The sequence below is a fragment of the Peromyscus californicus genome, unplaced genomic scaffold (genome assembly GCF_007827085.1).
Source record: "Peromyscus californicus insignis strain IS unplaced genomic scaffold, ASM782708v3 Scaffold_25__1_contigs__length_3188244, whole genome shotgun sequence".
NCBI lineage: Eukaryota > Metazoa > Chordata > Mammalia > Rodentia > Cricetidae > Peromyscus > Peromyscus californicus.
The window spans coordinates 2,059,839-2,073,933 of record NW_026294536.1 but is presented as its reverse complement, the minus strand read 5'-3'; the positions used below and the strand labels follow the sequence as shown (position 1 = coordinate 2,073,933).

General features: G+C 39.4%; 1 protein-coding gene across 4 annotated transcripts in view; it reads right to left on the bottom strand.

Moving 5' to 3' along the window:
• Tp63 (tumor protein p63) overlaps positions 1–6,921 on the bottom strand; it is a 205,464-nt gene extending 198,543 nt beyond the window's left edge. For all 4 annotated transcript variants that reach the window (XM_052753869.1, XM_052753870.1, XM_052753871.1 and 1 more), the window contains exon 1: positions 6,754–6,921. In XM_052753869.1, the coding sequence (XP_052609829.1) occupies positions 6,754–6,815 (62 nt within the window). In that variant the 5' untranslated portion in view covers positions 6,816–6,921. The remainder of the gene's footprint in view (positions 1–6,753) is intronic.
• Between the last annotated feature and the right edge of the window lie 7,174 nt (positions 6,922–14,095).

The following is a 14,095-nucleotide window of genomic DNA, read 5'->3' as shown; positions in this document are numbered from 1 at the left end:
TCCTACAATCCATTTGCCTTTTAAGTAAAGTGATACCATGAAGTCTTTCTCTAGGAAGATGCATCCCGGCCTACCTAGTTTTTGACTTCTTTTGGGGGAATTGGGTCTAAGTTTCTTGTACTTAGGTCACGGTGTACAAACAAGTGAAGTTTCAGAAGTACTTGATAAAAATGCTGATTTTGCATTCCTTTTATTTACGATCCATTTCTCTATCTCAAATCTCAAAGGACTGAGGAACCTCAGAGCACAGGGAGCTGCTTCTTCAAGTGTGACCTGGTAACCATGCAAATCAAATCATTTTGGGTTATTACACAATTTCAAGACTCCAGCCAAACCTGCTGATCACAGCCTCCAAGCACGGATGGGACATTTCTCTCCATACTTGGAAAAATCAGAAGTAACCATGTACATCCCTGGGTTTACCAAACCTATAGTTGGGCTTCAGAGTATTAGGGATACTGTCAAGAAGTCAAGTTCAGCTTCACATAAAACAATTTGACACCTTACCAAACACTGTTAACAAAAATCACTACTCCAGTTTGCTCCCTCTCTCAAATGGCTGCTTCCAATTCCGCGTCCTTTGACAGCCTTTCCAGAACCTTTAAATGCACGTGATTCAGATGTTATTCTTACATTGTTTCCACACAGGTCATTCTACTTGAGGTACCCTGAAATCTAGGAATAGATCTCATTCATCTTCTCCCCTCCTGACTCTGCACCATAAACACTGCTATAAAGAGAACTACTTTAGTCAAATAAACTACAGCAAGACATAGTTTCTTTCTCTACGGTTTGAAGGTAAAAATCCTATAGTTAGTAGATTCATTTTTTTTATTACTACACACACTTAGTGATGGAAATCAACACAAACTCATATGTTACAGTTTGGCGGGTCAGAAGGCTTACACAATGGCTGAAATCAAGCAAGGGGTTGTCAGGGCTCTTTCCTGTGGGGAAGAATTTGTTTCCTTATTTTCCCAGCCTTTAGAAGCTGACTATCTATTTTGCTTCAGGACTCTCTTCCATCTTCAAAGTCACCAATCAGCTATGTTATGTTGTGTTTTTCATATTATATTATTTTTGACTCTTCTGTCTTTAAAGTCTTTTGTCATTACACTGTATGCACATAGGCAATCCAAATTAATCTGTTTCAAAGTTGGCTAATTGGAATCCTTTATTAGTAGCCTATTGGTGAAATTATTAAGGCCACTCCACGTAGTTAAAAGGAAGATTTATTTAGTGGGTTACTTACAAAAAAGGGATAGGTAGGTTGCGGGGTCTGGGGAAGGTGTATCGCAGTCCAGCGGTGTTCTCTGGAGCTCTGTTCAGTCAACCTCCACCGTCAAGGGTCCCGGAACAGAGAGAGCGCTTGACCATCCAGATTTCGGGTCTCCAGGCGCCTCCCTTGGCCCCGTCTTGTAGGCGTGACAGTTGCCGAAGCCTCAGTGGGGGTTGGAACTTCCAGATCAAAGCTGGAATGGCTACCCACTACAGTAGCCACCTTATTCCCTTTGGCCATATAATGTAGTCTACTCATATGTTCCAGAGATTAGGATGTGGTTTCCTCTGGGGGCCATCATGCTGCCCAACCTCATCTGCCACCTTCCAAGTGGATCAATATACACTGAGAGATCCTTAAACTAAGGTTCTATATGTGAATATAATAAAATGATCTTGTCATTAGTATGTATGATGTTGAATCAGAGTTTGGAATTTGAATAAGAGCGTTACATTTTCATCTTGTTTTTTTTTTGCTAGTATTTTGATGTGTACCAGTAACTTAGCCCCTCTTGGGTCCATATTACTTAATTCTAAAGTGTAACAATTCAGAGACAAGATGATGTTAAGACCTGTAATGATTCTTATTCTTAATTTATTTATACTTGCTAACCTGGACAATGATATTCAAAGTGTAGTGACCTTTACTGTTAGTATAGATTGATTGTGTCCTTGGTGTGTAAGGAAAGGAAGCACTAGAGTACCAGCTCACTACACACAGACTAGAAGTGAGCACTTCAGGGAGGAGGCGCATTTTAGAGTTGAACTGGTGGATGTTTGCTTCTCAAAGTCCTTGTGAACTGCATCTCGACGGTCTCAATCTCAACTCCCAGGAGCCCAAATTCTGACAATTTAAGGAATTCATGACAATCATAATGAGACAATTTTGAAGGTGGTACTATAGTCCAGACCTTTGACACATGGTATACACACTCTGATGATAGATGTCCCTGTCCCTGGAACATTCAAATGGGCTAGAATCTCAGAAGCAACATAGACCATTATAATAGCATCATAAAAAGAACCTGAAGTTGTTCTTCACGATTGCACCTGAAGTATATATTAGACCCTGTACATAAATTACAAGCCAATATTCCTTTAATTGAAGCATATCTATTTGTTCCTATTCTAGCCTTGCTCCACTTAAGAACTGGATTTAGACAACATAAGCAAACTGCAATGTGCTATCCTGACAATCTATCAGCTAGACAAACCTAATCCTTAGAGAAACCCACTCTGATTTCCTCATTGAAAGATGCAGATCTATTCTTCATCCAACACTAGAAATTACATTAAGTATGTGTTATTTATTTAGGCAGCCATCCTAAAAACACATAAAGAGTTTTTAATCTTTGTTTTTTTAAATTCTAACTGTATTTAGAAGTAATGACTATATTGAGACTCCCAGGAATTAGCAGTGGCTACAAGTGTTTATTACATTAAACATTAAAGAAATAGAGAGAAGACAGCAATTGTCCCAAAACGTGAGCCTGGAAGAATTCTCACAGGGTCTATATGCTTTAGTAGGATGATCAACAAGAAGTCAGCCTGAGAAAGTATATCCTCAGGTCACACTGCCCATGCTGACTCTTTTCCTGCTGTCCCTACTGTCAGTAAGAGAGGAGATGGCAGAGGAACTGTCAGTGCCTTCCTTGGAAGCCAGCTTGCCTGGCCACAGAGTATGAAGGATGCCAGTGGGGGCAGAGGGCAAATGACTACGCCCACACTTGCTTGACATGCTTTTGCCTTTGTGTGAGTTCCATCCAACACAAAAGAAGTGGTCTTCCATTGTAAGTGACTATCACCAGCCTTCCACTTAAGATATATTTAGAAAGCACAGCTAATAAAGTTGACCTTTAAGCAAATGAAACGAAATTCACAACACATACACAAAGTACTAATTCATATGAAGAACACTCTTATGATATTTCAGCAGCATGAACTGCCTTTGATAGAAGTTCACTTTGAAAGAATACAAAATATTTTATAAGTGGATCATAGTATAATGATGTTTACTTTACTTTTATTTTATTTTTCAACTGCAATTATCACATCATTTTCTAAATGTAATCTTGATTTATTTTTATTTTTCACAGACTTATATTTTGAAAGATATATTTGAAAGAATTGAATGCCTCACAGAATAGATTCAAAATATATTTAACAAACTAGATGGTAGTTTTAAAAAGAAAGTCATTAAAAGGACACAATTTATACCACAAACAGTAAACGGTTTTGATTCTAAGATACTGGCTTTTACGTTCATTTCTAGTATTCATCTGGCTAAAACAACAAACTGACTTACTGTACATGTGTTTTACTTATTAGGAAATTAACCCGCTGATTTAGTTGCTGATTTTGCACCATTTATTCATGCTCTGATATCTTTGTTAAAATGGATCAGAAGTCAAATGACAGACTTCATAATTTTTATCCATCTTTTCTTATTCTGTGTGATTGCCAATATCACCAAATACAAACATACTAAGCTCCATAGATGAAAATGCCTTTCTTGTTTTCAGAAAAGTTTTTGCAAAGACTGAAATAAATTAGTATTGATTCAGAACACAACCAAATTCATTGTATGTCAATACATTCAGGTGAAAAGGAGAAAGAAAAAAGAAAAAATAGAGAGTGAAATCTCTAATAGATCATAGCACTTTGAAATGTGTATTTCAACTGTCCTCTTTGGACTGGCACTAGTATTCATCAATTAGCGATAACAGCATGTTATTCATTCTATTCTATATAAAAGAAGAAATTCATGAATTATAGTAGCTTGGAGTTAAAAATACTGACTTGTCCTGCCCTCCCTTAATACAACAACAATCATGAAATGCTTCTGTACGCTTCTCTCAAAGACAAGGTCGTGAAAGACAAGTTTAAGTATGTAGATGACTATGATTATGGAATGATTAAATTTGGTCTTTCTTAAAATAGATTTTGTAAACTGAGAACTCCCAGGGTTGTCTGCTTAGAAAAATCAGCTCATGCTATTCACCCATTGGACACCAAAGAGAACAGTGCTAGATTCTTGTGCTGTCATATATTTTTCTTTTTTTAATTGAAAAAAGTCATACAATATATTTTAATTATGTTTTCCTCTACCATAATTCCTCTCTCCCCAGTAATATTTCACTTCCTCATTTAATCACTAAGGAGAGATAAGAGTTATCTATGTAAAAAGGTTAAAATATTTAAGGAGATATCGAATATCAAATAGGTACAAATAGGTAAGTATTATAAAATCAATCAAATGTCAATAATGAAAATCATAGCTTTTTTTTTTTCTTTTCAGACAGTCTCTCTGTAGCTGGCTTAGAATTTGCAATCCTCCTGCCTCAGCCTCTTGCGTGCTGGGATCACAAGTGTGAGCACACCCCACCCACACTCTCATGAACGTTCCTAGTCATGTGCTTACTACAGGAGGTTGAGCAGCCACATTTCCTTCTTTCTGTGTTATTTGATGGCTATATTTCATTATAAATGAACAGACATTTTAGCCCCAAACAATTTTTTTCTAAATCTTCCCAGACAATATTGAACCACAGTCTCACAGGTCTGCACCGAGTCTTATGCCTTCTCCCAGTTTGGGAAGGTGACTAAAACCAGGGTACTTTAAAACTGAAAACTCTTTAAGAAGACGTTTACTGCCTTGGAGTTTTCAGTATGTTGAGAACTTAGATTCCATCTCTCCATGAGCTAATAGGTCATCAGGGCTACATGAAAAGCAGTTTCGTTGCTTGTATTTATTTGATTTCTCTGATCCACCACTAGAAACACCTGCAGAAGAACGTGCATGGGATGGAAGGGGCTACCTAATCCACAAGCTGGGGATTTGTAAAGCTGCTGAGAATCGAACCCAGTCTTTAGGAAAGGCCCAGGAGGGAACATTATAAAAGTTGCTGCTGAGTCACAGCTGCGTTCTTAGAAACGTGGGTCTAAAGCTTGTGAGAGGATGTGGTTTTGGAGATTGGAGAAAGGTCTTGGAAAACTCAATAATCTTGGGTATACTGCTTTGTCATCATTCCTATGCCCAGGTCCAGCTAAATTTAATATTTAGGTCAACCAAGAAGATAGATTCTGGCTCCCTTTGTTTTTGTTAATACTGTTTTGTACCGACAGCAAGGGAGGAGTCAGAGGACCATTCACATTCCCCATTTCAGTTTGAGAGATCAGTAACAATCGCTCTCTGCCTCTGCCTGGCTTCTCTCCCTCTCCTTTGAATCTGTAGTCTCTTTTCTTGCTGGATTGCCCATTCCCTTTATCTTTCCTCTTCTGCGTTTCCCACCAGAAACCTCACAGGAAGAGAAAGAGTCAGCCCTACATGAGAGTGGATTACATCCATGAAAACAGAGCAGCCTTTCATAATCCGAGGCAATGCTATGGTAACCGAGCCCTGCCCAGAGCTACTGACTAAGATTCAAGTGGGAGCCTCCAGCAAGCACAGGTGGCAAGTGTCAGTTTAACCCCTTTCTAACCCCGCCGTTTTCAACACGCGGGACCTCTCATTAGTCGTACAAAGTACCAAATTCCAACCTCAAATCTCATGCCGTTAAATTAACAACATCACACTGCTGTGTATGGTGTGAATGTCTCCCATAACTTTACACGGGAAACACTCTTCAGATTTCATTGACCCGTTTAAAAATAGCAAACTCTGACTTGAAGCAGTCTCTTCCCCCGACACAGGCATACTATTGTGAACTCGCACTAATATCCCTTCTCAGTGCTAGGTAAATATTTTTCTACAAACACAAATAAAATTCAGTTTAATCACAGGTTTTAGAAGTTACATTTGTCAAAAGATAATGTTTGTTTTGAAACAAATCGAACAGAAAATATTCCTTAGAGCTAAAATGACAAGCCACAGTCTGTTTCAGATAACAATGGCCATCTATTTTTAAGATATAAATCAAATTTTCCAGTGTTTATTTTGACTTGAAGATTGCCCAATAGATTATTACATCCCTGCCCAATGAAATTTCTTTTTCTTGGGTGGGTGGGAACCAAGCATGCCAACTAACACAATTTAACATCTTAAACATCTTAAAATGGTGTGGCAATTTTAAATAATGTTTTCATTAATTCGAGGATGATCATACTCATACCCCTTCTCCAACCTCCTTTATCTCACAGTTCCTCACTCATCCTCTACCCACCGTTCATTCTCTCTCTCTCTCTCTCTCTCTCTCCTTATTGAATCCAGTGGTGTGACAACTTTTTCTAAAAAGTGGATGTCTTCAAACTTTGCCACTTAGTAACTCAAGAAATAAAGTAAAACACACTTCTAGAAAGGATGCCTACAGACCACTTTAAGTCCACACGAAGTCCCGAGTAGTATCATTGTGCTCACTAAACAAGGAATGGTTCTTTTGTACACAGCTGAAACACTCGAAATACACAGGCACACCAGTTAGTTCAGTTTTCACACCAGTTCAGTTCTGACACAAGTCACGTCATATTTAAACTCACCGCTGGATGTAAGGGTCGGGGCAGTACTGTAGGGTGGCACACCGTGGAGTTTCAAAATTCATTTCCTTCAACTCTCTTTGGTACCAACAGATGGGGAGCAATTCTATAAAATACACATATACACCTGAGGATATCTAGGTATGGAGCCAGGAGGCTGAAAGCAATCGGGTCAAATGCCATCAGACATAGAAGTTTAGACACTTCCCCCTTTCACTCAGATTTGCAAAGAGGCGGGGCGTTTCTTCCTTTCAGCCAATGAGAGTCCTCAAGTGACTAGAGCATCATAAACAGTTGATTCTTACCAGCTGGGCATCCTCTCTAAAGCTGTTCTTCCTCTTTGCCACAGTCTGAGAGCCCCTGACGTAGAGTGTCCACACTTGTTGCCAATTTGTAGGCATCTCCGAACTTTTGATCTTGCTCGTGATTGGGTGTTGGCATGAATGGCATCAGAGGTTAATCTCAGGAGCCAGGACTTGTGTTACTGAGCTAATAAATGTCCCCCTCGCTCCAGCTGAGCAACACCACCTTGTATCTGGATCCTGACTTGATTCGAGAGCTTCTGTCACTGCTACTGGGGCTAGAATGTTTTTCAGAGACGCTTAAGAGAGCTTTTTTTTTTTTCGTCTTCTCCCCCCCCCCCCTCCCCCCTTCAGCCTCCCTTTCAGCCAACCGCCTGTTGTGGTCACAATCTCAAATAGCAAAGACAGGGAAATTCCTTGATTATATTTAACCTAGAACTCTTCGTTTCAACTAGAGAGAGACTTATCATGCCTATGTCCCTAGAATTTTTTCTGCCCCAAATAAAATAAACTGTACTGATTTATTTTATCCATACAGATGTAAGTAATAGTATTTTAAATGTGCTATAAAATAGGAACTGATACTTTATTTTACAATGGTTTTGAATTATTTTATTATTTAGTATTTATTTAGAATTATTTCAAATTGCCTGTCAATGAAAAATAATGTTTATTTCAAACTCTATCAGTCTCTTGTGTCACATATTTGCTGCCTTTAATCTCCTTTGACCTACTTTGCTATGAAATCTAACATTGTTCATACGTTCAAGAATTAATATATTATCAAAGTTACCATGAAGATTAATTTGTTTCCTTTCTGAATGTAGGCTGTAAACTGATCCTGGTCCTGTGGATTTAGAAATTGAATGAAATATGATTCAGAAGCTAAATAGGAATAGAGTCCAACAGGGAAATAAAAGCTGTGTGCCCGAGTGTCACCGACATGGCAAGTAGACACCTCCATTCATGTGGCAATCATAGACACCTGCAAACCAGTGACATCAGAAAATGTCAAAGTTGTGAGACAACCCAAAGTGAAAGCTGACATTTTCCTGTAAGAAAATTCTGGTTCAAAATGTGTTCATAAAGATGTTTTATTTGTTGCTCCAGCCAGGGAGAAGCTATTTAAAACCTGACATTCTCTTCCTTTACTCAGACTGAGAGTGTCTAACATCTGTGAATTGTGAAACTCGCACACATGCTGGCCTGAGCCCCAGCCAAATCAGACAGCTTGCTCTACAAAATGTGAAACTTGAAGCAAAGATCATTTCACTAATTAATTATAGATTTGCTCATTGGAATTGAAGTGTTTGGCTTTCTTCCTCTCAGCAAAGACAGATGACCTAATTCGCAAAGTTCTTAAATGGAGAATAGGCAATGTCCTGTGGCCATGGCCATGGGGAGGTTCCATCACACAGGGCCTGTCTGTCCCTAGTTGTAAGATGAGTCTTTGGAGGCAGAGATGGGATGACCTCCTATTCAAAGACAGCCTAAACTGTCCCCAAAATACATGAATGGGGGAATATAGTTCAGTGGCAAAGCACGTGTCTAGTGTGAAAAGGCCTCAGGTTCAGTCCTCAGCCTTTGAAAGTAAGGAAGAGTAAGACTGCAGTTTCAAGTGTAGAATTTCCTAAATGTTAATAAGCCTATGAGTGACTTGGAATCCTTGTCCATGCAGAATCTGGATCTTTAATTCCAGGGCGGGGTTTGATATTACATTTCTAACCCTGGGATTATTATGCCAGGCTGGCTGACCTGAGGGCCAGATTCTCAAGTGGTAAGATCTGTACTCACTGCTGGTCAGGTGTTTATAATTAACTGCTTGCTGAAAAGAAGAAGGAACTTATTAAAGTATTTTACATTCACTTCCAGAGTCATAGACTTCCACATAGAAAATCAATTTTCAAACAGCTTTTATGAATATTTTTTGTTTACAAGGTTTATGGCTTAATTTGAAAGGTTTATGTTTAAAATAATTTAAAGTACATGCCATTTCATCAACAGTTGTTACAAACAAATTACTAAATTTGTTTGGCTAATAAGACATTATTAGGGGGCAACAAATTTTATAGAAATAATCATGAAGGATATTGGTTCCTACTGATTAATGGAAATAAACAGAGTTGACCTGATTTAGAGAAAAGCAAACTCCCCAGGCGGGATTCAGCAATACATCTAAAGCATCTGAGCACCTATGATCTGAGAAAATCTGTGACAGTTATCCCACAATTACTATACCTGCTTCCCATCTGTATTGCCTCATTCTCCCAGATTAAGTTACTCCCCAAACATATAAATTATTTCTTTGAGATACAAGTTAGAAAATTTTATGAGAGTTTGAAGTCTTTTATTCAGAAAGTGTAACAGACTAACCTACATGGACACCTAGGAGAAGGTAATGAATAACCTTTCCAACCTACATGCTTCTGAGATGCTTGCGAATATCCTTGATTTGTATGAAGAGGGCATAAAGAACACAGGGAAACAGCAATGTTCAGGATGTGGCGCTCTGGACATAACGTGACAGGAAGAAATGCCTTCCTTCTCAGCTTCTAGCAGCCGAGAATGTATCTGGCTTGATTCAGATGTTCAACACACAATCTCTCTCCTAAGTCTGTGACATTTATCTCACAAGTGCTGTGCCTTTCTGGTCTGGGCTGCAAACTTTCATCATTATCCTGCTTTGGATCATGTTTTGTTTTCCTCCAGAGATGTTCTCAAACCTCCTCTATATAATCTTCAAAAACCAAATGACTCCTTTGTCTCGTCAGATAGGAGGAACTGACTTCAATCTCTCATGTCCTAAATTATCACATCCAACTGCTCTGGTTGGAGTATAAAATGTCCCTTACAGGCTCGTGTAATCTAATCTCATTTTGAGAGCTTTTACGACCTTTGGGAGGTGGAGCCTAGTAGAAGGAAATGATTCTTTGGGCCATTGGCTTAAGGATTTATAATCTGGTTCCACTGCCTGTCACACCTCTGGTTCCCGATTCCCCTAGATGTGAACAAGCAGCCTCATGCTCCCGCTGCCACAGCTCACGCTCTTCTTGCTACTGTGCCTTTGCACCTTGACTATGAGTCTCATCAAGACAGGGAAAAGAAAGGGCTCTGCCACGCAAGGAGACAACAGTAAGTGCAGGGTGGCGGGAAAAGAGATGGTGCCATGAGCAGCTTAGAGAAGATGACCTGGTGGGTTCCCCCAGCCATGGCAGTTCGTGACTGTGGCCACTGTTAATTAGAGAAGCTGAATTCAGAGCGACTCCGACCTTAGGTGCCATCCTGTCAAGCTCGTTATGGCCTATACCACTTCAGACTATGGGAATCAAGAAGGAACCTTCTAGAATACAAGATGGAAATTTTACCAACTATCTCTACATGAAGGGACAGTTGAGTTCAACATTTTTCAGCATGTCACCTCAGTTTAACCACAGCTTATATTTATTGATGGGGAAAGCAAGGCTCGCATTGGGAAAGGGTCTTACAAACCCTCCCCCCTTGTGCTCCATATTTCTGACAATCGTTACAGTCTGATGTGTAGGTAGAGTAAAGCTAGAACCAGAATTGCTGTGTAGTGATAACGACAAGTGTTAATTCAGTGGAAAAGCATAACATTGCAGACCTAGCTCTGGTCCTTGGATTTGACCTTGAGCATCTTGCAGGTCCTGCAATCCACCAAATGGAAATATTTATACTTGAAGCAATGACTAGAGTCTATTCAGAAAAAAGAAAAGACTTCAGGGGGTTGTCCCAGTGAAAGGGAAGTTTTGATTCAGAAGGCATCCAAGGAAACACAGAAGCCAATTAAGCAGGGAAGAGGTTGGCAGGTTCCCTAACAGACAAACCTGATACCCTCTAAGTCACACCCAGTGTCCAAAAGCAATGTGGGTGGGCTTCTCCTCCAGACATACCCGAACAGCTGTGTGGGGGATGCTCCTCACTCCCACCCCTCCTTCACTCAAAGTCCACGTGAGTGGGAGATAAATAAGGAAACACAGGAAGTCCTTATTTGGTACTGCCCAGATTTGTTTTTCCGGAAGCATCTGTTAGATGCAAGACAAGATGTGCCTTTCCGCTACATGTTTCAGTGTGTGTTTCCTAAAGGAAGAAATCCCTTACATAATCACGGTTCAACCCCAGAAACCACGAAATGCACATCCTGAACGTTTCTGCTCTCTGCATTCATTTAAAGTTGCCTCTTGTGCCAATCATGCCTGTAGAGTGACAGAAAAGCCCCGATTCACGCCTTGTCCTGTTTAGTCTTCTCTCACTGCGAACAGTCCCTTCAGCTGCTTCACAACATGGCTATTTGGAAAGCTGACAGGCCAGCTGCCTAGTTTAGTTTTGGGGGGACCCTTTCTCCTGAGTGGATTCAGTTACTCACTTTTTCACTTTTTGGCTGAAACGGCATGAAATCAACACTTCATGCACCGACTCAGAAATTGTGTGGCTTTGAAAACACCACCAGTGGATTTTCCCCAATTTAAAACTCAGAGAAGCAAATCATTTTGAAACTTACACAGTAACTTCAAGACCTCTGGAAATTCCTCTATAGTTTATTTACAATAAACTTGTGAAATATTGGAATCCTGGTCTTTTTACACCATTGCCTCTTTCTACTTTATTTTCTGTGTTATCACCTTTTGCCCCACATGGTCTTGGGAAGGAGGAGGGGTGGGATTTTTAAGAGTCGCCCAAAGGCTGTTTGAAGAGGGTAAACTTTCAGCTGGGCTTGAAAAGACCCAGTCAGTTTTGCTTGTGAAGAAATTGCTTCTCTTCACCCTGGTGTGTGAATGGCCACTGAGCATGTTCTTCCTGCTCATGGGTTAGTTTCTGGTGTGTGGAGTCATTAGAGACTCAGGCTGGAGGTCACCACAGGATCACTTTAGGAACTGGCAGGAAAATGTCTGTAAGGCTCCTTTATCAGGAATGTAAAATGGTACAGGAAAATCAGTGGCTTCAGTATTTACTTAAAACTCAAATTGCTTTCTACTATCCAATATATGAATACTATTCAGTATACATATTATATATGTTTGTATGTATTATATGATATACTATTATACATATACTGTACATGATATGGTTGTTTGAAGAAGAATATATGAAATAGAAATTATCATAATTTTGGTGAACATAAACACACAAATCTGTGAAGAGCCACAAAGAGTAAGGATGTCTGTCAAGTTTCAAGTTGGCACCATAGAAGAAAAGCCTAGGGAAGATACTTTCCAGCTCCAGGAATCTAAGACTCTATGGCTATTCACTCCTTAAAAGCTATTTACATGTTTGATCCATATATGTATCTGACTATATAAAGTCATTTTGTTCTAAAAATCATGCTTATAAAATGCTTATAGATTACAAAATACATTTGTGGTGTTATTAGAGTCTAGGGGGAGGGGTGAGTTGGAAGCAGTTGTTTAACAGGCGTTGGGTTTCAGTTTTGCAAGATTAAAATTTCTAGAGATCAGTTATATGACAGTGTGGCTTTATTTACCTCTACTCAACTGTACATGTAAAAATGATGAAGGCAGTGAATAGTATGTATAATTTTGCATACTGAATTTTAAAAATTAAAAATATGTGTAGGTAAATGATGAAATCAATAGTCAGCATAAACATCAAAGGTAAGAAAAAAAAGAAAATCAGAGAGCATTTCTTCAGAAATGTACAACATGAATGTCTATATGTGTCTTTAAGGGTCATGAATTTGTGATCTTCTAAGGAGGATTTTACAAAATTTTCTATCAAAACAATACATTAGACTTTTGCTATGCATCATATAGTCTAGGCATATAAAATCTGAATGAGAGCTAGGGGCATGTCTCAGTCAGGTAGTATAGTATTTGCTTTACAATTATGCAAACCTGAATTTAATCCTCAGAAGCCAGGTAAAAAGATGAACATGGAGGTGGACATTTGTAACCCCAACCCTAGGAAGCTGGAGACAACAAGATGCTCTGTGAGATTCACAGTCAGCCAGCCTAGTCTACTTGGTGAGCTTTAGGCCAGAGTTCCAATTTTTTTTTAAAAAAGAGGGGAATGGACAGGCCCTGAGGAGTGACGCCAAGACTATCTTCTGGTCTCTACACACGTGCGCACACACATAAATGTACACACTCACAAGTACACACACACACACTGTCTGTTGAGATGACATGTAAAGTGACAATTCCTGCTGTGTAAGGAGCTTAAACTTCCAGTTTCTGAGTCTAACATGCCTGTTTGTTCATTTGCTCATGGTAGGTCAGTGGCTGTGGTTGATGTCATGATACAATCTGAATTTTGGCAGGGTTCTGGTGTGATTCCCTCAGAGCATTCATTTATTTAACCACTGATTCATACAGTCAGCACAAATATTTCTGGAAGTTCTCCTTTATGTAGGCATTGGTGTGCTGGAAGCTTCTGGTAGCAGCCAGATCAGTAAGAACCAGTCCCTGTGTCTAAGTGGCACCCAGAGCTCTTGAGAAGGACTTTCTTTCCCTCTTTATATCTTAAGTTTTCTACACAAAGAACACAATGTAATACCATAGAAACTCAGTGTCCGCCACGATCCCTTTAAATACACATAAACTATCCAAACTTTGTATTGTTCCTCTTTTTTGCCGCTGCATTTGTGTTACATCTTCCTCACAAAATTTCATCTTATTTAATGTTGGTGAAAGTTAAAAAAAAACCACAAAAACAATGAAGTGAAAATGGCTGGAGAAATGGCTCAGCAATTAAGAGTATTTGCCTGAACTTCCAAAGGACTTGGGTTCAGCTCCAAGTACCAATATGGCAGCTCACAACTGTCTGTGACTCCACTTCTAGGGGATCCAACACCCTTGTACAGGCATACAAGCAGGCAAAACACCAATGCACATAAAATAAAAATAAATAAATCATTAAAAAAATAAGTGAATAAAAAGAAATAGGTATGGCACACACACACACACACACACACACACACACACCCCTGAGTTACTGATGGCCAATTTGCTTGCCTGGATTTTGGTCTGGGGCAAATGGTACCTGATTGGTACTGATGAGGCAAGAAG